The sequence below is a fragment of the Phascolarctos cinereus genome, unplaced genomic scaffold (assembly GCF_003287225.1).
Source record: "Phascolarctos cinereus isolate Bilbo 61053 unplaced genomic scaffold, phaCin_HiC Scaffold_726;HRSCAF=1367, whole genome shotgun sequence".
In the NCBI taxonomy this organism is placed as follows: Eukaryota; Metazoa; Chordata; class Mammalia; order Diprotodontia; family Phascolarctidae; genus Phascolarctos; species Phascolarctos cinereus.
The window spans coordinates 292,648,779-292,675,857 of record NW_027556098.1 but is presented as its reverse complement, the minus strand read 5'-3'; the positions used below and the strand labels follow the sequence as shown (position 1 = coordinate 292,675,857).

General features: G+C 37.0%; 1 protein-coding gene across 1 annotated transcript in view; it reads right to left on the bottom strand.

The window, feature by feature from the left end:
- Positions 1-16,428, bottom strand: part of CEP126 (centrosomal protein 126) — a 76,902-nt gene extending 60,474 nt beyond the window's left edge. Inside the window, 2 exon segments of the mRNA XM_020996100.2 lie at positions 6,720-6,839; positions 16,222-16,428. Coding sequence (XP_020851759.2) covers positions 6,720-6,839; positions 16,222-16,334 — 233 coding nt within the window. The 5' untranslated portion in view covers positions 16,335-16,428.
- Between the last annotated feature and the right edge of the window lie 10,651 nt (positions 16,429-27,079).

Sequence of the window (27,079 nt, the reverse complement as noted above, 5' to 3'; positions counted from 1 at the left end):
ACCAAGTAGAAATTAGTAATTTACAGAAATGACAGAAAATATAGATCAGAGGAGCAAAGAAAGTGGAATGGCAAAGAGAAATAGAACTTAAGTCTCCCTCTACAAGTACTCCAAACAGATTAAGAAAACGTATGAGATCTAGTCCTGATTAAGAAATCCAAGAAAAAAATCAAGGGCAGTCATTTTTCCAAAAAATCAAGGGCAATCATTTTTCCAGCTCAGGCAGGAGACAGACAGAGGATCTGTAAACAACAGGGACAGAGTCTGGCCAGGAAAGGCTGGGTCAAACACTGCAGTACAGGAAGATATGTAACAGGACAAGAAGTCCCAAATCCAACACAAAGAGGCTGAAATGTGTGCAGGAATATACACAAACTCTCAGCTCTGTTAAATCCACTGACAGGTAACAGATCCAAAGCTAACTAAAGAGGGTACCTGTGCCTAGGAATAGTGTTCCAGGGTAGGGAGTAGATGTGGGCTCTATCCATGTACCCAGCAAGGAGCAAGCTCAGAAGCAAGCAGCTACTGTGTGGCCTGGACCCCAAGAGTAGAATAGAGTCTCAGTTCTAGCTTCTAGCCCAATCTGAAACTTACAGAGGACTGAACTTGTAGAACTAAGACCAGAGGAGCAGAGGTGACCCTTTAACCTGGATAATACCTCTTTATGCACACTGAAAGCTTACAGTTCCCCAGCCCAAGCTTTCCCTGAGAGATAAAATAATACTCTAATTTCCCACCTAGCTATCCTCCTCTGAACATCTCCATCATGCCTTAGAAATATCTTCACCTAAAAGATTACTTTAGCCCTGGAACTCACACCTCAGAAGTACTCTCTACTCCCGGAACAGATTTATTGGAGGCAACAGAGCTGCTCCCAGAACCTTCATTTAAAAGAGTTTATCCAGGATAGACATCTCTTCATTTCCCACCAAGCTGCATTCCTCTAAACTTCTCCATCATCCCTCCATGCTGGCTTTCTCTCCTGCCTCCCCTGCCACTTTCAGCTTCCTTTTATGGATTGTCTACACCATTAGAATGTAAGCTCCTTGACAGGAGGGACTGTCATTTTTTGCTTGTATTTGTACTCCCAGTGCTGAGCATAGTGCCTGGCACATGATAAATGCTTGTCGATTAACTGATGGTTTCAATACTCTGAGAAAGCATTAGCAGAACCAGCCCAGAATTCCCTCCAGAAGTGAACAGAGCCTGACCCTGACATAAACTCCAAAGTCAGAAAGTAAGCTGGAAGAATAAACAAACAAAAAAAGAAGCCCACCATTAAAATCTATCATGGTGACAGAGACACGCAAGAAATAAATCCAGAAGAAAAGGACAACTCCAAAATATCTACAGAGAAAGCTTCAAAGTAAAATATAGCATAGGTACAACTCAACAGAAGATCTGGAAGAGATGAAGTAAAATTTTTTTGGAAAATTAAAAATGTTCTTATGAATGAAATGAAAGCTCTAGAGGAAAAAACTGGAAAAGAAATGAGAGCATAGAAGAAGGAATTAGAAAGGGAATTACAATTTGGCACTGGAGTACAAAATGTTACGCAAGCAGCAAATTCCTGGAAATCGGAATTCACTAAATAGAAGTTAATGATTCCATGAGACATCAAGAAACTTTGTTTTAAAACAAAGTCAAAAGATTCAAATAAATAGAAGTGTAAGGTATCTCATAGCAAAAAAAAAACCTGACCTAGATAACAGATGAAGGAGAGATAATTTAAGAATCATTATTCTACCTTAAAGCCATAACAACAACAACAACAACAACAACAACAACAACAACGAACTCAGGTATCCCAATTCAAGAAATAAGAGAAAACTGCCTAATCTCTTAAAAATAGAGGGCAAAGTAAAAACAGAAAGAATCAGTTGGTCACCTCCTCAAAGAAACCCCAAAATGAAAATTCCCAGGAACATCACAGCCAAAATTCATAATTTCTTGGTTAAAGAAAAAAAAATACTACAAATAGCCAGGAAGAAAGAATTGGGGAATGGTTGAACAAGTTGTGGTATATGGATGTAATGGAATAGTGTTTTGCTTTAAGAAAAGATGGAGATGGTTTCAGAGAAACCCAGAAGAACTTGTATAAATGGATAGAGAGAAGTAGGTGGAATCAAGAGAAAAATATATACAAAGGCAATAATATCGTGAAGACAAACCACTCTGAAAGACTTGGGAACTCTAACTGGCACAATGACTACCCTCAATTCCAGAGGTCTAAAGATGAGATATACTATAAGTCTTGAGACAGAAGATTGAGACTTTTTTTGTGTGATGATGGACAATGCAGGAATTTGTTTTGCTTGACTATACATGCTGGTAACACAATGTATATTTTTCTTTTTCTTTGGTGGGGGAAAGTAGGAAGAAGAAATGGTAATTTTTGGACAATATAGGAATTTATTTTGCTTGACTATACATTTTTATAAGGGTATTTTTTCTTTTGTGGGAGAAAGGTGGAAAGGAAAAATAGTAATTTCTGTTAATTAAAAATACAGTCAAAAAAAAAGAAAATATTCATGAATATTTCACCAGTCTGGATGCCACATATCAAATAATCTTAAATATTTAGAACATAGCCCCAAGAACCAAGAAGGAAACATCTAAGCATAAAGATCTTTTTGCAAAGTTATTTAGCTTTCGTGAGAATGTCACTCAGAGCCCACTAATTCTTATCTTATAAATAATTCTAACGCAGTTATCTGATTATCAGCCCATTTTTTCCACTCTTTACTGATGAGAAGCAGCAAAATTATTAAAAATCTTGAAATGTTGCCATATTATACTATTAAAACTAATATTGATTTTTGTCTGTTAAACCCTTCACATCTTTTCCCCACATTAATTGTCATACCTTCATAGTTCTTTAGGATTTTTATGAAAATCAAATGAGATAAATAGAGGTAAAATACTATGCAAAAATCAAGGTTAGCTAATATCTCATTATTTTCCTATTTTTATAGGTTTTAGGTACAATATTATTATTACTTATATGGTGAGGTCCTAAAAGAAATGGATGATTTATAAAAATATAAAGTGCCCAAATTAAACAAATAGCAAATGATCTCATTATTGTATCATGATATAGAAAAGACCTATGTAAAAATAACTTCAAAACAATTATAATAGAAACAAAGAAAAAACTGGACAAATAGAAGGATATCCCTTGCTTGTAGTTAGATGAAATGAATATAATGAACTAATAAACATTTTTCAAATTAATTTATAGATTAATTCAATTCTATAAAACACAAAATAAAAAAATAGAGACGTAAATTAGTTCAGCATATAGAGGATTAGCCTTACTATTAGAAAACTTAGAGGGGGCAGCTAGGTGGCTCAGTGGATACAGCACCCACCCTGGATTCAGGAGGACCTGAATTCAAATCCAGCCTCAGACACATAACACTTACTAGCTGTGTGACCCTGGGCAAGTCACCTAACCCCACTGCTTAGCCAAAAAACCAAAAAAGTCCAGTTTCTATCACACACTCACTATATAACTATGGGCAAGACTTTTAGTGCCTCAGGCAATTCAGTTACTGAGCTGAAATTGTGGAAGTAATTTCCATAATGAAAAATTTCCATCAATGAAGTCACAGGTCCAGATTTCCTCCCTTCATCCCTGGTACCATGCCAATCAAAATTACAAAAGCTCTACTAGATAGAATCAGATATTTGTAATTATTTTCTAAAAGTCTGGTTGGTAGTAGGGGAAAAAAGCATAGAGAAACAGATGGATGAAAGAAAAGGGAGTATCCTTCACAGAATCCAGTGAAGAAGAGGTTAGTATTTGATGACCCCATATTTAAAACTGCAGAGCGAAATCATTGTAATAAAAACGCTGGAAAAATGCAATTGCTTCATGGCACAAAATTGTTTAAATAACTACCTCATATCATATACTAAATAGTCATTAAAATTAGAACAAAAAAGAATAATATATTAATTTCAATTATGGAGAGAAGAAACTTTTTAAACAAAAGGAAATAATTGAAGTCAATTTATTGATTCAATTGTACAAAAATAAAAAGATTTTGCACAAAAACTCTCTAAAGCAAAAAAAGAAATGAATTCAGAAAATATTTGGCAGAAAATACATTAAGATTAAAGCCCAACATCCAGAATTTACACAAAGTGATACATATTCCAAGAGTAATATATATGTTCTCCCAGTGGAAAAATATATTTATATTTTATATGAATATGTTCTTCCAGTTGGTTCAAAGGACATGAACTAATAATTTTGGAAGGAGAAAATGCAAATTGTTAACAGCCACATGAAAAGATGTTCAAATTCTTTAGCAACTAGAGAATTGCCAATCAAGACAACCTGATAACCACTGTATTGATAGATATAGCAAAAATGATGAAACTGAATCCTGTCAGTACTTTAGGGGTATTTTATTACATTATTTGTAGGACTCTGGGCTGATACAAGCATAAGGGTGAGTAATTTGGAATATATAATGACAAAAAGCCACAAAATTGAATATACTTTCTGACTCAATGAATCCAATGCGAGGATTTCATCCTATAGGTATCAAGAAAAAAGGAGACTTAGTTGTACAAAAATATCCATAGGTACATGTTAAGAACTATCAGAACTCATACTCTGCTGTGTCATACTATGACACAATGAGGTATTTGAGAAATATAGTAAAGGTACTACAAATCATGTGAGTCATTGGCTTGGTGTTCTAAATTTTTTGTGAGGTGCTGCCTTGTAATATTTTATTATGTTATATTTATAAAAAAGTTTTGAAAAAAGGTTTCACCTCCTAGAAACTTAAGAGCAGATTCTTCTCTGCAGTGATTAATAATATCCCCCATGAAAGATTCTCATGCATATCTTTGACAACATGAGAAAGATACCATGAGAAAGACAGTAGTTTTTTTTAGGTAAAAATGATTAATTGCTGTGATAATAACCATGAATATGTTAATGTATATAATGTTTACAGAATCAGCTGAAAATATGTGAACAGAAAATCACAGAATCACAGATTTGGAGTAAGAAAGGACCTTAGAGGTTAACCAGTCTAATCCCCTCATTTTACAAATGAGAAAATCGACATGCAAAGACGGGAAATGACCTGCTCAGAAGGAAGTGATAGAGCTGGGCTTTGAACCTAGGTCCTCTGACTTTAAAATCCAAAGAATTTTTGAATTTATGAAGAGAACAAAGATCATGGAATACCTATGCTCTATTTTCCTGTTTCCTTCAAAAACAAAGAGAAAAACTACTAATAAAAAGACATTAAAGTATAATTAATAGAACAAAGGAAGATATAATGTAAAAAGACAATAGAGCAAAGAGAAAAAAGGTAAATAATTTTATTTTCCCCAAGACAGATTTGCAGCAGATTCACACTGATATTATTAATATGCTCTGCTAGTCATGTAAGTTGGAGAAGGTACAAAAAACATGAACAGTTTTTTTAAAGGGACTATAACAACCTAGTCCTAAAAAATCCCAAAAAATGTGCTGCTAGAAAAACTGAAAAATGTCAGGGAATCAAAAAATGCTGAGTAAATGCTGAGTACTTGTACTTCACTTTACCTTCTTTTTTTATAGATACGTATTAATCTATTTGAGGTTCTCATTCATTTACACATGATTTCCAATTGTTTTTGCAAACAACTGTTACGTACTCTTCCTATTTATATAACTATTCAAATTATATATATGTATAAATTTTATTTTTAACTTTAAATATATATACACACACCTCTCTCCATACATATATACAAATATACACACATATGTGTGTGTGTTGTTAACCAAAAATAATATCACAAGTCCACGGGTCACTGTGTTGCAACTAGATTTATTACAAGAGAAATGAGCATGCATGTAGAACCCTAAGACAGTGCACAGAGTTCACAATTCAAACAGAAGCTTGCGTATTTATGACACTGTGACAAAGATAGGAGGAGAAATAGAAATCTCCACCTAAATGTGAGTGGCAGGGGAGGAGAAACCATGAATAATTAAGAAGGCAAAAGCAACTTTCTTTTCCCTTGGGAACTGCTGGACTATGAAGTTATGATGGTCTGCTTATTTATAAGGGTCCCAGGTACATACACAGTTTTCCAGTCTAGTGCAGACTTACTAGCACCTGTCTTGACTCCCAAAGACATACAGAGAGTCCAGCTTGGGGTGCAAACAACAAATCATGTCAGCTTAGGGTGGAGGTTCTGGAGAGGTTCATCCTTGACATGTTCAGGGCCTTTTGCACACTCTGGGTCCAGTGTTTCTGGAAAACATGGCAACTCAAAAGGACAAGTCAGGGGACCCCTTAACAGTATGCATTTGCTTTCCTATATGGTTGAATGTGAGTGACACAAAGGCATTGAGTAAGTAATATGATCAAGCCATGTAACTAGACACAAAGGATTAAATGGTAAGCTATTATTTAATCATAAAATGTTGTAAAAACAGGAAGAAAAGCATTATTGTAAAAATTATACATGGTATAATTAAGATAACTCAAAAGACAATTCATCACTTATGGTTTGTGAAGAAAAGTAAAACTAAAAACTTCAAAAAATTTAAAGATAGCACTCTATTTAGAAGATGCAATATTATTATTTAGGTCAATAAAATTCAATACCTCCACCTTTTTTAAAGAACAAAAGGTTCAATCATCTAGTAAAACCAGCAAAACATTTTTAAACTATTGGAATAAACTATAATTACTTACTTTCTTCTTCTGTTTGATTCTATACAATATTTACGTGCTCGACTTCGACACGCTCTTTGTTCCTGCAGTAACTTTTGACGTTCTTCTTCTAAATTTTTTTCCAGATAGATCTTCATATTTCTAGTCATAGTGTTAAATTAAGGAAAGTAGTTTATTTAACTCTTTATTCAAAGCCAAATGCATACTCAACAAACATTTCTTAAGCATATATAGTTTTAAGACAACCAAATCAAGCTTAGGAAAAGATGTCAAGTTCAGATGAGACACAGTCCCTGCCTTCATAGAGTAGAGTCTACAATCTATAACGATGTCAATGAGGTATCATATACAAACCTTACTGAAAGATCTCTTCAGTAACAATTACTTTGGATGAAGTCAACAAGCCAGACTAATTTCCAATATATCCAATATATGAAATACATAATAATTAGTGTTATAGCGAAGTTTTGGCATAACTACTCGAAGAGCTAGCTCCAGGAAAACTAAGAAGATAGTATTGTTACCTGTAGATTTGAAGAAAGCATCTAGTCTCAGATAACACAAAAATTTTTTAGATTATTATTAAAGTGACTAATTATAAAAATGTTACTTTTTATATAAAAAACTTTCATGAAGATTTCAGGATTATATATATATATATATATAATTTCACCATAGGAAAAAGATAATAGAAAATACATTACTTTTCCAAAATTATTACTTCAAAGGGAAATATAGTCACTTCTTTACAGGCTCTCAGAGGTGGATTTCACCTCTGGACTATGTGAGTTTACTAATTATTTCTTTGAACACTTTGAAATTTACTTTCCTGAAATACAGTGTATACACCAGACTTTCTTCTCTCTCTCTCTCTCTTTTTTTAATCACAAATTCCAATGAATAGTCCATTTACTCCAAGGTTCCCATCATTTCTACTTAGGTAATCAGATCCCCCTTGGTTAAATTCAGATCCTGAATAGTTGTTTCCCTTGTTGCATCCTCTACCTTTCAGAGAATTAAATTATCATTAAAGCAACTCGGGAATTTTTCAACTGCTCTTAGTTCTTTTGACCAAGAGTGTGCTCCATTAGATATTTAGATAGCTGATGTCTCCCATCACCACCATATCATGACTCCATGAGAGAGGTTTTTGATCTATTCCCTGGATTTCCATCTATTTACTACTTTTGTTGAGGTGAATTGTATTATATTTCCATGACAATAACACCCTTCTGTTTCTCTGCTAATCTTCACCGAAATGCACTCTACCACTCAACAGTATTTATTAAGTGACTACTACATGCAAAGCAGGGGGAGATCTAGAGAGAGCTGAGCACATAGATCAAAGACCAGAAACATGAGAAAGGACTCTGTTCCCTCCCGGGTAAGATCTGAACAATAGCATAATTTCTTTCCCCCTCAATGTTATCCCCCAGTGGCTGGTCACCACTCTGCTACAGTCCCTGAAATGGCAGCCAGTGAGGGGCAATGGAAGAACCTCTTAGGCCAAAAACAGGTAGCAGCAGGGTTAGTAAGGTGGAATGTAATTCCAAACTCCAAGATCCTGGACTCTAAGTGCCTAGACACCAGCCATGTAGAAGCAGTGGTGGTGGCATGCTGCAGTTATATATCCTTTCAACATGGCCCCAGAAGAGGGGAGTCATGTCGTTAAGTTATGAGAGTTCCTGAATAAGAGTCTTCTTGAAGAGAGGTAAGACTGGTACTGGAGCTAGCAAGGACCACAATACAGAGAAGCATATTCTAGACCATGCCTTTGATTATTCTCTTCATAACATCCAATGCAATTTCCAGCCTTGGTAGTAGAGCTGACAGGTTCTTCTAAGGTTGAAAGGCTCTGAGTATGGGCTCCAAAAGACTGTATGTGCACCAACTGAAGACCAAGTTAGGAAAATTCAAGTTGATTTCAGGGTGATAATTTTTTTTTTCCACAATTATTCTTGAAGATCATCTACCAAGTTTAGAGGTTCCAAACATCTTGATACGTGTAACTCCCTTCAAGGCTCAGTTTGAGACCTTTCCTGACTCCTTCAGCTTAGTGCCACCCACAAGTATATATTCGTTATATATCCTTTATTTACTTCTCTGAACATATTGTAGACCCATAATAAAATGTAAGCTATGCAAGGGCTGAGACTATTTCATCTTTATGTTGGTATTCTCAGCACCAAGGGCAGTGACTGGCACATAGAAAGCACTTAATGTCTATTGATTGATTACAGTCTGATGTACTAGAGATTGTTCCAATGAGCAGCAGCATCCCTGCTTAATAATTATGAGCACCTAAAGCTGCACTTAGGTGTTCACTGGATCTATTTCTTATGTTATATTCCTCATCAGAATGTAAGTTCCTTGAGGACAGGGATTGTTTCCTTTTCGTCTTTGTATCTCCAGCACCTTGCACATGGTACACCCTTAATTAATGGTGTTTGTTGCTCCTAAGACAGCCAAGATCACAAAAGAAAATAATACAGCAGAGCTCTTCCCCACAACTACTTCACAAAGATCTAGAAACTATATCAGATGGTATCCTGATTGGATAACTAAGAAAAAATCAGTCACTTTTTCAGCACAAGTTTGTATTGGAAGACAGATACAGAGGACTGTAGATAATGGGGAAAGGGTCTAGCCCAGTGCTTGTGGAGACTTTTAGCATAGGTGTATATCATGGCAAGAGAAAGTCCCTGACCTTGTGTAGGGAGTAGGAACAGGTACCCAATGGCAGCCCTGTTGCTCACTAACCTGGTACTGAGTCACAGATTTAGAGTAGACTGAGGATGGGACCTGCATCCAGGGGGAGTGGTTTAGGGCAAGGAGAGTTCATAAGCCTTAGGCTGCATACTGAGAGAACAGCAAATACAGAAGCAAGTAGCAGCTTTGTGGCTCTGCTTCTAGGTGTGGAACAGGAATTTGATCCAGCATTCAGGTCCATCTGAAGCCTACATAAGAATAACCAGGGCAGGAAGTGAAGATCAAAGAGGAGCCTGCCGTTCTGTCTCTCTGGACTTACATAGCTTTCCAGATGGCTAGAGGTGGCTGAATCTAGAAGCTGTATACTGTTCCTCTAATGAAGGGCAAGCCCTCAGGTGTGGTGCTCAGACTCAAATAAAGGTCGGAAACTTGCAGAGCTCAAAGGAGGAATACTACGTTCGGATTTTGCCTTGGATCGGACCACACTGGGCACACTGAAAACTTGCAGGTTCCCAGCCTAAGCTGTTTCCATGTTCCTAGAGTAATACAATACTCAATACCCTGAGAAAACAACATAAGGATCCAAGAATACAATAAATGGGACCAAGCATGGCCTAGCCATTCCCTCCAAAAGTACACACAGCTTAATTTTAACACTAAGTCCAAAGTCAGGAAATAAGGCTGGAAGAAGTAGCAAAGAAAAAAGAATCTAACCATAAAGAGCAATTATGGCAATATGGAGGTTCAAAACACAAACACAGAAGATAATGACTGTAAAATATCTAAAAACAAAGTCTCAAGGAAAAGCAAAGCTTGGGTACTAATCCAACTAGAATTCCTGGAAGTGATAAAACAAGAGTTTTTTTTAAAAAATGATTTTTATAAATGAGGGATCTAGAGAAAACAAATGGAAAAGAAATGGAAGTTCTAGGATAAAAAAATGAAAAGAAATGAGAGCTATGGAAAGAAGATTTGGAAACAGAATTATAAGTTTGGAAAATGAGGTATAAACCTTTCCAACCAAAAGACTCCTTGAAAATTAGAATGGGCCAAATAGAAGTTAATGCCATCATGAGACAAGAGAAAATACTGAAGCAAAGTCAAAAGACTGGGAAATAACAACAACAACAACAACAGAAGAGAGGCATTTCCTAGCAAAAACAACTGACCTAGAAATGGGATTGAGGAGAAAAATTTTTAGAATAATTGGACTATCTGAAAGCCAAGACCAACAAAAGAGCCTAGGCACAATATTTTATTTTATTTTTTAAAAAAATTGTTTATTAATTTATTTTTATTTATCAATAACCACTTCCATATGCTTTTGAGTTTAAAATTTTTCTCCCCCTTCCTCCCTACCACCCTTCCCAAGATGGCACACAATCTGATATAGGCTATATATTTACATTCCTATTAAACATATTTTCAGTGTTGTAAGTAAAAATTAAAACCAATAGGAGGAACCATCACAAAGAGGAAAAAAAAAACTCAACAGAGGAGAAAAAAATAGCAATTCAACTCCCATAGTTCTTTCTTTGGGTGTAGATAGAATTTTCCATCACGAGGCTTCTGGAGATGTCTTAGATCCTTGCATTGCTGGGAAGGGTTAAGTTTATCAATATTAGTCATCGCACAACGTGGCTGTTATTGTGTACAACGTTCTCGTGGTTCTGCTCACTTCACTCAGCATCAGACCATAAAAGTCTTTCCAGGTTTTTCTGAAGTCTGCCTGTTCATCATTTCTTACAGCACAATAGTATTCCATTACATTCATATACCACAACTTGCTCAGCCATTCCCCAATTGATGGGCATCCTCTCAATTTCCAATTCTTTGCCACCACAAAAAGAGCTGCTATGAATATTTTTGTACATGTGGGTCCTTTTCCCATTTGTATGATCTCTTTGGGCATAGTTCCAAATTGCTCCCCAAAATGGTTGGATCATTTCACAATTCTACCAACAATGCATTACTGTTCCAATTTTCCCACATCATCTCCAACATTTATCATTTTCCTGTTTTGTCATGTTGGCCAATCTGATATACATGATGTGGTACCTCAGAGTTGTTTTGATTTGCATTTCCCTAATCAACAGTGATTTAGAGCATTTTTTCATATGACTATAGATGGCTTTAATTTCTTCATCTGAGAACTGTCTGTTCCTATCCTTTGACCATTTATCAATTGGGGAATGGCTTGTATTGTTATATTCTATATGTTTTAGAAATGAGGCCCTTATCAGAGAGACTGGTTGTAAAAATTCTTTCCCAATTTTCTACCTTCCTTTTAATCTTAGTTGCATTTGCTTTGTCTGTGTAAAAGCTTTTCAATTTAATGTAATCAAAATTATCCATTTTGCTTTTCATAATGTTCTCTATTTCCTGTTTGGTCATAAATTCTTCTGTTCTCCACAGATCTGATATGTAAACTATTCCTTGTTCTTCCAGTTTGCTTATAGTATCAGCCTTTACGTCTAAATCATGAACCCATTTTGACTTCATTTTGGCATATGGTGTGAGATTTTGGTCAATACCTCATTTCTGCCATACTCTTTTCCAGTTTTTCCAGCAGTTTTTTTCAAAGAGTGGGTTCTTATCCCTAGGCACAATATTTTAACAAGTCATAAAAGAAAACTGCCTAGATTTCTTAAAACCATTGGAAAAAGTGAAAAGAGAATCTACTGATCGTCTCCTGAAATAAACTACACAATGAAAAGTCCTAGGAACATTATAGTCAAAATGCTTAGCTTCCAGGTCAAGGAAAAAATAGTGCAAACAACTAGAAAGCGAGAATTCACAGTACCAAGAAGCTACAATCAAGATCACATACCATTTAGTAGCCACCAGTAAAAATAAGTGGAAACATTGGAATATGATAGACTTAGGACCAAGAATAACTCAACCAGCAAAACAGCATAATCATAAGGGGGAAAATGGATCTTTAATGAAATCAAGAACTTCTAAGCATTCCTGATGAGAAGACCAGAGCTGAGCAGAAATTTTAAAGTACAAACACAGGAGTCGACAAAATCATAAAAAGGCAAACATGAGTAAACTATTATAAGGGACTAAAAAAGGATGAGCTGTTTATATTCTAATGTAGGGAGATAATATATGAATCTCTTCAGTCAACTATCATCATCAGGGGTCATAGAAAGGAGTATAATAAAATAGGGCCTGGGAGTGTTTTTTTTTTTTAAAGTTTTGATTATCTTAAAAAAAAGAAAAGAAAGGCAAGGGGAAAGAGATATACACTAGGAGTGAAGAAGAATGAGGAAGGCAGGGGGAAATTATCTCTGATAATCAGAGTATGAGTAGAAGACTATACAAATATGGAAGGGATGAGGGTGAGAGAGGGTTAATGCCTGACTCTCACTTTCACTCGAACTGGTCAAAGCAAGGAAGAATAATAATGTACACAACTGAATACAGATATACATTTCATTCAATAGGAAACAGGAGAGAACGGGGACAAGAGACAGGGAAGAATAAGGGGACAGATATAGGAAAGATCAGTCCTAAGCAAAACAGACTCTCATCATGAGGATGGATACTGAAGAGGAGTTTAAACGGAAAGAAATAAAAGATAAGAATCTATGACTGGGCTTTGGAAGAGAAAGGAGAAAGCAGAGTAGGGATAAAAGAACAGATTGTATCAAATTATAACACTGATGTTGAGAACATTCCTCTTTTACCACTCTTTTCTTTTTAAGAGGTGGCAAAAAACTTTGCTCAACACAGTGACCTACAATGAATCCAAGGACTTGAGATGAAACATACTATCTTCCTCCTGAGAGAGTGGTGATGGACTCAGGTTGAAAATTAAGACATATTTTTTTAGACAGGGCCATTGCTTTGCTTGACTATATGTATTTGTTTTTGTTCATTTGTTTCAGTTGTGTCCAACTCTTCATGATTCCATTTGGGGTTTTCTTGGCAAAGATATTAAAACGGTTTTCCATTTCCTCCTCCAGCTCATTTTGCCAAGAAGAAAACTGAGGCAAACAGGGTTAAGTGACTTGCCTAAGGTCACAGAACTAGAAAGTGTCTGAAGCCAGATTTGAACTCAGGTGTTCCTACCTCTAAGCCAGGCACTATCCACTGCGCAACCTAGCTGCCCATGTATATTTGTTAGCAGTTTTGGGTTTTTTTCTTTATCAATTGGGGGAGGGGGAAGTGGGAAGGTTTTTGTCAGTTGAAAAAAAAAGTTTAAAAAAGAAGGCAGAGATTGCATGCAGCTAAAAAGAGAAGAGAAACAGTTAACCGGGAAATTAATCTTTGCAGAAAGTTTCTCTGATAAATTTCCAAGTCAAGTAAGAAACAGATTAAAATTTATAAAAGTAAGACTCATTCTCCAATGGATAAGTGTTCAAAGGATGTTAACAGGCTGTTTCCAAAGGAAGACATCTAAGCTATCAATAGACATAAAAAGTGCATCAAATGACTAATTGTTAAAGAAATGCAAACTAAAGCAACTCTGAGATTCTACTTCACATTCCTCAGAATGGCAAAGTTGACAAAAAAAGGAAAATGACAAATATTGGGAGGGGAGAATTGGTACAGTTATGCACTGATGTAGAGCTATACTTGGCCCAGGCATTCTAGAAATCAATTTAGAATATAGCCAAAAAATTACTAAATTGTGCACGTCCTTTGATAGCAGTGATGCTGCTACCAATCCTATATCCTAAAGAGATTGAGGAAAGAGGAAAATGACCTATATGTACAAAAATATTTATAATAGTTCTTGCAGTGGTAATGAAATCGAAATTGATGGTGCTTATAATTTGGGTAATGGCTGAACAAATTGTTTTATTAATGTGATAGAACATTATTGAGCCATAGGAAATGATGAAAGAGGTGGTTTTAGGGAAACCTTGGAAGTCTTGTATCAACTGATGCAGAATAAGCAGAACCAGAACAATTTATATAACAACACTGTAAAAATAAACAAGTTTTTAAGACCTAAGAACTCTGATCAATGTAATGACCAACTATGATGCCAGAACACCAGGTAGAGGGCATTCTTATACTAGATCACCTCTGAGGTGCCTTCTCATTCTGAGAGATTCTCTAATATTCATTGTATCCAGGAAGTCTAGCAGGCTTTAGTGGTAAGCCTTAACATTTTAAAAAGTATGGCTATGGCCATCATAAAAAAGAAGGGAGTACAACTACCATAAGACCATAGATCTTGAGCTGGAAGGGACCTCAAGAGCTCATCTAGTTCAACTCCCTCAGTTTTGTATTTAAGGAAACTGAAGCCCAGGGAAATTAACTGATTTGCCAAAAGTCATACAGTTAGCAAATGTTGGATGTGGGATTTGAAATTCCATGAAAAATCTGGTGCTCTTTCTACTGTATCATGCCTCCACACCCCCATATATTCCAGTTCACAGATAAGCCAAAAGAACATAACAAAGGGATAGTTACATGACAGTTCTGAGTCCAAGGAAATAGCAATGTTCAGGAATATAGGAGAACAAACAAAGGCTATGATCTTTATCAGTTAAATTTTTGAATTTAACTGAATCAGTTGTGTTTTAAGTGAATGAGTGACAATTAATTAGGTTGAATCTTGCATTAAACTTTTAATTTTCAATTAAAACTGCCTAAAGCTCAGAATAAAATATGTTTGAAAACTTTAAGTTTTGATAACTATGTAACAAGCGAGAAGCAGCATGGAATAATGCATAGCAGGCAGGTCTTAAAAGTCAGAAAGACATGGGTTCAAGGCCTGCCTGACAAACTACTGTATGACGATATACTAACCTCCCACTCAGACAATTTTCTAATATATAAGTGACAAGGAAGTTGCCACTATGCATCCTAGGAGGAAGTTTCCCAGTAGGAATACCAGATGAAATCACAGGTTTGGGGCAAATAAAGGTAATTGGTACATGTAAACATGCTTTACAGAGCATCTTTATCACTTATGGCTTTGAAAATCCAAAGGCTTACCATAAACAATATCTTTTAAAGGAATAAGCATGGTTGATATTTTACTAAGGTTTCCATACCACAATCTACCAAACCACCATATTATGAAATTAGTATGTATGTATGTATGTGTATATATATATATATTATATATACATATATATAATATATATATATATATATTTTAATGCATCCATTCCTCCCAAGTTCTCTAAATTCTCAACTTGTGTAAAGTAAATTACCCAATTTGTGGGTTATCCAAGTCACCTGAACATCCCTTCTGTCAACGTCGCTACAAGAGTTAGAGGACATGGGATGAAAAAATGAGCTTTGGAGAAACCTTGCTCACATTCTGTTGAAAAAGTGAGGTGGAGGGAGATGCCAAGTTGATAACAAAATTTGGTTATGGGGTTACCTGTAGGTTTTAATTATCTATACAATCTCTCTCCTAAGGAGCCTGATGAAGAACTGAAAGGTATAAGAAATAAAAGATTCAGTCACTTCTGTGACAAACAGAGGGGGGGAAAAAACCAAACAAAAAACCAAAGAAAAAAACACCCAGAAGTGTGCTTCAGAGGCTGAAGGTTTTTAAAATGCACAAGAATTAGCAAAAACAAACAAAAAAATCTCGGAATAATTGGGAATAAGGTAACTGGGCAGAAGAAGAATCCGTCATAAAAAGTAACTCGAGCACAGACCGTCTTTTCAAGGACAGGCCGGCAAAGACACTTTCGAAACAAGTACTAGTGACAGCCCCGCAAGCAGGGGTCGGGGGAGATGGGGTGGGGGTGGGGCTAGGTCCTGGGCATGGCCATCATCATTCATTCACAATCACCCATCACCCTTTCTGACGCGGTGTGCCGAGGAAGGATACTGATATAAGTTGTTCCCTTGGGTAAAGCTGCTTCTCCAGTGGGGGCCCGGGGTGGCAGGAGCAGTGCCTGGTCCCCGGGTTGGGCTCCTGGCCCCAGGCCGGCCCGTCAGCATCTCTCAGCCCAGAGCCGCCTCGACTCTCTGCTGACCCCCAGACGCTTCCCTCATGTTAGCTGCGCGGTACCCTCCTCCCTCCCCCCCCGTGCCCTTCCCCCCCCCTTTTCCTCTCCCTCACTCCCTTGATCCCAGAGGCCTCGAGTTACGAGTGCAGCAGGGTGGGCCGCGCCAGCCCCGGCTCCCGCGCAGCGGTTCTGCTGGTGGTGTCAGCGGCGGTGGCGATGGCGGCGGCTGCAGCAGCAGCGGCGGCGGCGATCCCGCCTGGCAGCGGCAGCAGCAGCAGCAGCAGCAGCCCTGCCAACTCCGCCGCCGCCGCCATCTTGACAACCAACAGACGCCGCTACCCTCGCAACGGAAACTAGGGAGCGAGAGCTGGGGGAGCGGGTTCGGGGTAGAGGGTGGGGTAGGGAAAGAGGGGAGTGAGGACACCAAATTCCGGTGGGGGGGCGGGGCCGCGGCCGAGGAAGCAGCCAATCCGAGGCGCCGGCTCGGCGTCGCGGGGCTCGCGCGGCTGGGGAGCGGGGCGTTGAGGGAGTTTTGGGGAAGAACGTAGAACGTTCTCGAGGAGCTGTCTCTGTGACGGAGTTGAACCACCCTGGGCTTACAGGAGTGCCCAGTTCTTCCTGATGAAAGATGTGGTGGGGTCTTAAAATCTTCCGATCTCCACCCCCCTTTGCCACCCCCCCAAGTTTGATCAATATTTGAACCTCTCCTCTTGGACAGTGACCTACGTGTTGGCTTTTATCCTAGGGGCCGGAGTTCGGTTTTCAGCCATTCAGAAAAATGCCCCTCCGCACGGACAGTTGCTGAAAACCGGACTGTTCCCTCACAGCTCTATACTTGTGATTCTGACGGTTGCCTCTGCCCTTACTCAGTCAGTAGACCCACCTCATCCATGTCCCCAGCCTGTTAACACATCAAAAGTGTCACAGGGTTGGGACGGTTTCTGCCTTCGCCCTGTGAGGCAGGTGGGCTGCCAGCTATTGACACAGAGCGATTCTCTGCCGGGGTGGCCCTTTGAATCCAGACTTGACAGAACAAATCCCCTTAATAAAGGGAGTTAAACTCAAAACCGTTGGTCTTGGAGTGGGGGTGTTTTGTTTTTAAAGATGAGATTACCCATCCTCAGGAGAAAGTCGTAGAAAGTTAATTCTCACAGTAATATGATAAATTAAAAATGGAATTTCGTGCAATCTGCTTGATAGCTACAACATTATATACATGTGGAGGGGGGGAGTCTGAAAGCATTTGTTGGATCCCTCATAATGGCATATTCGAGTTCTGATTGGTTTTCAGCCAGTTTTCTTGTTGAAAAGTTCTGAGATTAGAAACCAGAATACATAGACCAAATAAAGATTACTCACCCACAATTCAAATGTCCCTGTCAGGCTATGCAGTTTTAGAGTTGAAGCAAAGAATAATGTTTCCAGTTGAAATTATTATTCCTCCTCCACCAAAAAAAAATGCTATGTCTAAGTGGAATTTTCCCAAGAGGCTGGGATTTTTAAAGTATCACATCTAATCTTGTATAGATTAAGACAAAATAATAATAAAATACCCAGAGGCAGCATGGTATAATGGATAGAGGGCTAGTTTTCCATTTGTGACAATCTGGCTTCAAATCTTACCTTTGACGGTAATAGCCCTATACCATAAACAGTTGCACTCACCCTCTTAGTGCTCCCAGGTAACTTTATAAGATTATAAGTCAGAAAGTTCTGATCTACATTGGTAGAGACAATTTCTACACTGATGAAATCATTGGGACTAAAAGTAAACACACTGCTTTCCTGTATGTAAGCATATCAAGGGGATAGAAAGTAGACGTAACAGGTTCACTGTCTAGGGAAAACTAAGTGTCATACCGATCTTAGTATTTAGAACCTGAAGGGAGCTTAGAGAAATCATAGATTTAGAGCTTGAAAGGACCTTAGGTTCATCTAGTCAAACTCCTTGATTTTTAAAGATAAAAAAGAAGTCCAGAAGGTGAAGTGTTCAGTATAGCAGGGCTCTTTTCACCATTCCCTACTCCTTCAATTGCTGTCATTATTCTGCCTCACATGAAATGGTTTGAAAAAGTACAGTACAAAATTAGGTATAAAAGATGGAAAAGGATTGTCATATGAGGATCAGTTGGAGAAAAGTGGGGTGCACTGTATCTGTCAGGTATGTTGCAGTGGTGATTCCTTTCATTTGGACTGGATGACCCCAAGGTCCCTTCCTGCTCTCAAATTTTGTCTTTCTATGAAAGAAGATACTGTTACTATAGGTTTCGAATATTTAGGCATTGCCCAGCTAGCTTGAAATTCTAAGATTTGACACAGTACTTGCTTACTTCATATTTATTTTGTATATACTTATTCATGTAGCATATGTTTTCTCCCCTGGACTTCTATGAATATTGGGAGAGGTACAGAACCTTTCTTCTTAACCCAGAAACATGGTGTCTGCAAGTCCCATAACAGAGCTGAACTTGGGTCTTAGGCCACTGGCTGCCTTTTTCTGTTTTGAATTTCCTTTCTGAGTATAGGTGACCAAATAGTGATTTTTGAAATGGTCCAGCATTGTGAATGTGAGAGTCCAGCTTCTGGGTCCCTCAGTTAAAGCTGACTGGAAGCAGGATGAGTTTACACATTGTGGAGAGGATGATCACAAACAGGAGAATGAATCCAGTCAGCTCTTGGCACAGTTTGTCAGAAGAGGTAGGCGTAGAGGGAATTGTTTGGATAGAGCTGAGGTGAAATGTGAAATGCTGATTTAGCAGTCCCATACATTGCTTTATTTTCTGATGTTTAAGTCTAAACCTCCCAAGGGAATGTAAAAGTAGTTAAAGTTATTTCTGCTACTTATTTGTTTTTGTTAATGTGCAATTGTGAATCTTTCATGTTAAACATTTCTTTTGTGTGGGGGAAATAGTTGTTCTATATCTGACTTATGTTTTGTTCTATATCTGATTTATATTTTGCATCAAGTATCTTCTATCATTCCCCCCCTTAAGTAATTTTTTTGCTGTGGTTCCAAGGTTGAGGCATAAAAAGCCAGAGACAATGAAACCAAAAGCAAATAAACAAACAAAAATCCTAGAGACGAGGCTCCTCCCAATTGAATCTCACTGGGTCCAGTGTTGAGAACAGACCCTTTGGTGAAAAGGGAGAGGCCTAATGTTCCCAAGCCCCCCGGGCCAGGCAGTGGTAGTTACTGTTAAAATTACATTCTATTTCTTTATAGAATGTATTTAAGAGCTGGGATTCGAACCAAAATCCCTTGATGTTCAGGCTAGTGGTCTTTTCAGAGAGACAGATATTTTCACATGGCATCTTTCTTCCAAAAACATTTTATAGCTGTCTTTTGCCCCTTCCTCTTGCAATTTTCTTGTGAAGCTGACCTAGTCCAAATACAAATAAGAAAGCAATGACATCAAAGTAGAGTGGAACTGAAGATTATATGGGAGGCAGCATGCAATAGTGCGGAGAAAGCTGGCTTTGGATTCAGGAAGACTTGGTTTCAAATTCTTTTTCTGACACATACTGGCGGTGTAATCCTGGGCAAGTTACTCCATCTCTCATTGTTCCAGGCAATTATCTCAGGCTATAAACAGAGCCATCAAATCAATCAACATGTATTTATTAAGGGCCTCCTCACCTGGAATACCATTGAAATCACAGGTCTAGTAAAAAAAAAATGAGTGGCCAACTATAGGATGAATTCATATCTTGGGTGAAGCACTGATTGTGAACAGTTATCAAAATATATGTGCTATTTGATTATTTTTCAAGGTGATAAGTTTTTGTCTCTAAAGGAGTTTAGAACTATGGTCCTAGAGCTACAAGGGATCTCAGAGGCCCTCTAGTCCAGGCCTCTCATTTTACAGGTATAAAAACAGGCATAGGGAGAGTTCAGTGGCTTGCCCAAAGTAATACCAGTAGAAAATGGCAAAATAAGGAGTCATTCTCAGATCATGGGGATTCTACAGCCAGTGCTCTTTCCACTATACAGTGTGCATCTCCTTCTGAGACAGCCTTTTTTTCAGGTAGGGGGAGGGAAGTATAGTTTCCTGAGGTCAGGAACTAGGTGTGACATTAAAAACATTTTTAATATTGATATCCTTTATTTTTATAGCACCTAAATTTCACACAGTATTCCTCCCCTACCCTCTCCCAGGGAGCTACTCTTTATAATAAAGTATTAAAAAAAATAAATGAAATGAAATATGAGAGAAAATGTACGACAAACTAAATAACATATATGTATATGTGTGTATGTGTATGTATGTGTGTATTATGTGTTTATGTATATATATGTGTATGTATATGTATATATATCTATATACACACATACACATATGTAGTGTGTGTGACGTTATATGTGATACACAAAGTGTGCTATTTGTAATCATTGAACCAGATGGAGGCTGATTATTTCCTTTCAGGCATCATGTCAACTATTCCTATGTGGTCTTGACTAAATAAATGGACAAGTTAAGTTTACTCCACATGTAATAATTGAGACAAAATTGGTATTCAATAGAAAATCTAGTTACCTTTGCTTTTCCTATTACGGAAAAGCTCTATTAAATTAATAGCATAAATGGTTAACTAATCTTTAATTATTAAATACAAACAATGGTACAACTTAGTCTAAGTACAAATTAAGCCCTTTTCATTTTAAACTTCAGTTACTAATAATTACTACTTAATTAAAGACCAATTTTCCTACTTAAAGAATAATCCTATTTTCTTAGTATAGGGAAAAAGGTACTTACATCAGGGTGCCCTATAGGTCTATTCTTCGTCCTATTTTTTCAATAATTTTATCAGTGACTGGAATGAACTATTGATATAGGGATCTCCCTGATGAAGAAACTCCTTCTGCTTATGTAGCTTGGCACCTTCTCTTCAATTTATAGTCCTACAGAGTGGCCTTGAGAACTGAAAAATTAAATGACAAAGCAAGTATGTGTCCAAGAAGGGATTTGAATTCTTGTCTTCTGGCCAGCTCCATATTCCATTACCCCATGGCCTCAATCTATGAAGGCATAGATGGGTTGTTTATCAAGTTTGTGCATGACATAAAATTGGGAAGGATAGCTGATGTATTGAATGACAGTAAATATACATTAATTAATATTGTTTGTTTCCAGTTATTTAACCCATTCTAAATCCATATAATTATATTATCATTCAAATCTGTTTTCATATTTATCCATAAGGATAAGATGAGAACTTTAGTCAAATGCCTTCCTGCAAGTGAGGTATAAATGCTATATATTTGTGATTTGTCCAGTTAGCCAAAAAAAAGAAATCAGATTAATTTGTCTTCATGATATACTGCTGAATCTTAGTGATCACATCTCTCTTTGTAAATGATCATAAACTTTATCTGTAATAATTAATTTCAGAATTGTGCCTGTAATTGAGTTGAAGATCAGTAGCCTCAAGTTTAAGAAATCTTATCATCTTTTTATTTAAAACTGTAACAGTATTTGAGCATTTCCGGCCTTTTGGTATCATTCTAGTCTTTATTTTTTAAAAATAGATCATTAACAGTGGCTCATTACTTCTATTAGGCAGGTTTTAAAAAAATTACTCTGGGGTTTATGTTGAGGTCTGTTGACAATGAAGACCTATAGCTCCTCCCTTACCAACTTTTCACTAATCATGGGAACAATTCTCTGTTTACTGCTAAGAAAAAAACAAAACAAAACAAAACCAAACCCAAACACCAAAAACCTTCAAAATCTGAAGATTGCTCTTGGCAGAGAAACTTGAATCAATATAAGATTCAAATAGGTCTTTCATCTTTCAAACACAGTATTTAGCCATAGTAGACATCCATTGACATCATCATCTTTACCCTGAACAGCTTTGATTTTTCTCTTGTCCCATTTCTGTAATCTTTAGTATTCATCATCAGTCTTAACACTTCTTACACTTTGTATAAGACTGTCCCACTGTATCATATTCTTCCTCATTCACCTGACCTTGCCTGCATCTTCAATATACATCTTTTAAAAACTAAGTTGGGTGGTTATTTCTGCATATAGTCTCATCAATAGTATTCAAAAGCTTCCTTTCTTCTGAATCAGAATAATTAATTTTTATGGCATCAGAATTTTATTCTTGAGAGGATCACTTTGGCCAACTTCCCTTGTATAACTTTAGATCAGTGGCTCTTATTCTTTCTCTGAGCTATTTGAAATCTGTTCTTTGGATACGTTAGATGCATATTAGATTTACTTTTATAAACTGCCAGAATCAGGCCTGACACATGTGCAAGTACCTGGGCAGCAAAGGGCAATTCACATCTGAGGATAAGGGCAGGGCACAAACTAGGTGAGCAAGTCTAAATTGAAAAGCAAGGCAAGGTTGATATTAAAATGTTTAGATGTCAGTTGTCTGTAAAACTAATTTTCCTGAGATTTAGGCCCAAGGGTTAGTGTCACCCTATAAATCCATTGGGTATTGAAGATTGCCATTGTTATGCTAATGAGTTGAAGATTTCCCAAATAATGCACTCATTTTACCTATTCATAATTAGTGGTAAATTCTTCCATTCTCTCAGATTAATAACTTTGGTGTTTTCCTCCACTCTTCATTCTCTCTTACCCATGTATCTAATCAATTGACATTTCTATCTTCATAACATTCCTTGCATCTGGCCCCTTCTCTCTCCTCAGATAGCTACCAACTTAATTTGGTCCCATAGTACCCCTTCCAAGGATATGCTGGAGCCAACTTAAACTAGCTTTCAAGACTAGTTGCTAAATTTTCAATATGAGCATTAATGCCTCAGAAACCAGCAAATGCTACAAATTGGGGCTTAGTTTATTGTTCTGTTAATTATATGGACTTAAGAAAATGATGAAGAAAATGTAAATAATGCAGATTAAGCTTAAAAGTATGCCATGCATACTTTTTTTTTCACTAGTTTACTTCAATGGCCTTCTTAATTGCTCTTTCTGTTTCAAGTATTTCCCACCCTTAGTGAATTCTCCACATTGCTGCTCAAGTGATTTTCATTAAGTTTAGATCTAGTTGTTTCACTCTTCTGCTTAATTTATATATAGTAACTTTCTATTGCCACTAGAATAAAATGTAAACTCTGTTGTTTAAAGACCAATAAAATCTTGCCTCAACCTATCTTTCCAGCCTCATTGTACATTACTCTTTCTACTTAGTGATGCAGCCAAACTGGCCTTCCCTCTGTTCCTTACACATGACATTCCATCTCCTGGTTCCATGCCACCCTCTATGTCTGGAACATACTTCTCCCTCACCTCCACCTCATAGAATTTCTCCCTTTCTTCAAGACACAACTCAAGCCCTTCATCCTATGTGAAGACTTTCCTGATCCCCTAAACTGCTAATACTCTTCCTTTCAAATTATCTTGTTTGACTTCCTTATATTTATTCCTTTTGTGTTTGTTCTTATATATGGGTGTATATATGTACACACACACACACATATATGTGGTCTCCTCTGTTAGAATATAAAGTCCTTAGGAGTAGGGATTATTTTATTTACTGTAGTATTTCCAGCACCTAAAATAATGCCTGGAGTAGAGTAGGTGCCTAATAAATGCTGGTTAATTGATCAATGGATTGATTGACGGTTAGTAAGGACTTGGAGGGTGTAGTTATGCTATAAATCAATCATAACAAAGACTGATTAAATATGGGTAGATACTCAGTGCATAGGAAAAACCTATACAGTAGGTTACCAAACAGAAAAAACTTTCCTACCTCTGTTCTATTTTAATTTTTAGAAAGAGATTACCAAAGAACAACTAAACCTATTTCCTACAGTCAAGGGCACCTTGGGAATATGATGGTAGTCACTCTCCTGTTTTTAGGCTACTTTTGTTAGTAGCACAGATTACTAAAATTTAGCCTTTGTGGCCCTCAAGCTATTTAGGTAGTTACTGGCTGAGGGAACAGAAATGTTAAAATGAATAAGAAAAAGTAGAAAGAATAAGTAGGAAACGTGTTTTGTACAGAAGGGTTTAGCACCTTTTTCTGGGGCCACTCCCCAAACCCAACTCTAGCATTCACAGGTTTGGGGTTACTAGAAGACATTTGACTACTACTCTCAGGGTTCTAGGGGACAATTCTGAGGGGTTGTGGTTTTAGTATTTTTGTTCCTGAGCTCTTGCCCTGAGGGTTTCTTGTCAACAAACAAAAAGTTGATTAACTTTTTAAAAATAGATTTGCTAAGAAAGTGTAGCAAAAAGAGTTCCTTTCAAAATGTATGCACTTCCCTCAAAATGTAGGCACCTCCCTCAAAATGTTGGCACATTCTTCCCGTTGCACACAGAAGGTCCTTGTGGTAGAGTGAGCTCAAACTTAAGGTACAAACCTAGTGAGGCACACATGTAGAGAATGTAGGTGGGCAGAAGGGAGACTTGCAAGTCCTGGCACTGGGAGTTTGGAGTCCTCACCAAGTTCTCCCTAGGTAAAGATCCCTGCTGGCTGGACAGTGGAATTCTCTAGGTCTATGCACCTGTTGAATCTATAGCCAGTACTTCCTGAGGGATCCTGCTCTTAAAAGTTTGGTGATCATCTCATTGCAGGCACTTCCATTGCCACTAGCCATTACTGTGCTAGTGGCCACTGCTATCTCCTAATAGTCTGCTCCATTGGAACTTCTAGATTTCCCAAACTCCTGAGTTTGCTTAGACACTTCCATCCTAGAATACTCATTTGCTTAAGATTAAGAAAGAATAAACACAAAGCAGCAGAAGGAGCAGGGTGTTCACAACTGCCACGGCTGGGTGGGAGACAGGATTGCTGACTCTCAGGATTAATTTAAAAGTAGTCCTGTGTCACTTGAAGCTAAAAAGCAGACTTTGATTAAAACATGGGCATCTCCTTTTCCATGAAGTCTTCCCTAAGTTCTTCACATCAAAATATTCTTTTCCTCCTCAAGTTTTCTTAGAGAGAATGTTATCAGTTTCCCAGACACAAGGACTGTGTTGTATCACTTGTCAGGTGTATTATTGAGACGATTCTTGTTCAAGTGTAGGCTGAACTAGATAGTGCCTGAAGGCCCTTCTAACTCTGAAATTCTGTAATTCTTTACTCTCTCTCTTTCAAATTCTACCTGGTATCATTTTTTTTCCATGTACATGTCATCACCTTGCTACTAGATTATAAACTGCTTGAGGGTAGAGACTTTATTTAAAAAAAAACCTTTTTATCCTCAATACCTAGAATAGTACCTTGTTTACTGGAGGTACTTAATAATTTGTTGAATTTATTATTTTATTCAAAGGACTGGGAAATTGCTGACTAAAATGTTGGCTCCAGATTCCAATGAACTCTACTATTGACTGCTGTGTGACAGTAGATAACGTATAAATCTTAAGTAAATGACAGAACAAATTGAAAAGATAAATGATGGTTTCTGAAAGTAGCAGTGGATTAAGACCTGGCTGATTGTGTATATTTTCCTCCCTTTCCTTTGTTTCAGATTTAAAGTATCAAGGGGAAATGAGGGAAATTATATGAGTAAATATGTCATGTTTACTGATCTAGGTATTCAGATTGCATTTTTACTCTTAAGATCAATATTTGTTTGAAAGTGTCCATACTGAGAAATCATTTTCCTTGCTTTGCCATAACAAGACATTAAAAAAGAAAGGAAAGGAACTGGTATAGGCTGCAATTATATAAATATCTATACTTTTAAAACTCTCTATCTATTATATATCTATATATGTGATAGTGCTAACAGATTCAGATCATGAGGCAATGATGATGCATTTCCACAATTAGGTCAATATTAAATCTATTTCCTTAATCACATGACACATCCTTCTGCCTTGGGACTGAAATATGCAATGAAAAATATTTTTCCTATGTTTTGAATTTTTACTGTGTGAAGATTCTTGGGTTGTTCTTGAAATAATAATAGACCATTTGCCACCCTGGTACTCAAGTAATATTAAGAGACATATAGGAAGACTGTCAGAACATTGCATGTACCTTCTGCAAAGGATTTATGGAAAGACAGGCATAAGAGTTGCTCAGAAATGAGAAAACATGAATGGACAGAAATCTGTACTCTTTACATTCATAGATTAAAATGTTAAAGTATTAATTATAGATATGCACATATACATTCAATAAAATGCCTAAGGATAAAATGTTTAATATAAACTTGTCAGATATGATTTCATAAATTTTTTTATAACCTTGTTCTTGTATTTTTTTTCACCTAAAATACTTCACTTGACAATTAACTCTGTGGAATTTGCCTCTGTACTGTTTCCCTAGGCCATCTGTTTCTGTCTATGACTAATTTTGGAAGTGAAGCCAGTTTGAGCTCAGCTGCCCAGTTCTCTAAGATGAGTTTTTTTTGTCCACGTGGACAGCTATTCTTAGAAAAGTGCATCTCGGGCATGCTCAAAGAGATTTATGCCTAGTCAGCTATACCTATAGGAATTATTTCTGACAGTGTAGATGGTAACAGAATGATTTCTAGGACTACTAACACATTTTTCCTGTTGAATAATGTTCCTGCTTTGGAGAATTGAACTAGTGATAATCTAGAAAGTGTACATAGATATAGTCTACTGTGCAGTACATATACACTGTAAAACGCTATATAAATATGAGCTGTTAGATATAGGTAGATGAAATGGACTTCAGAGTAAATTGCTTAAAAAACAATTATAATTTGTTGAATCAGTGATGATGCCTAGTTCTGACATGGACCTAATCTACACAGAAAAATGGAATTTA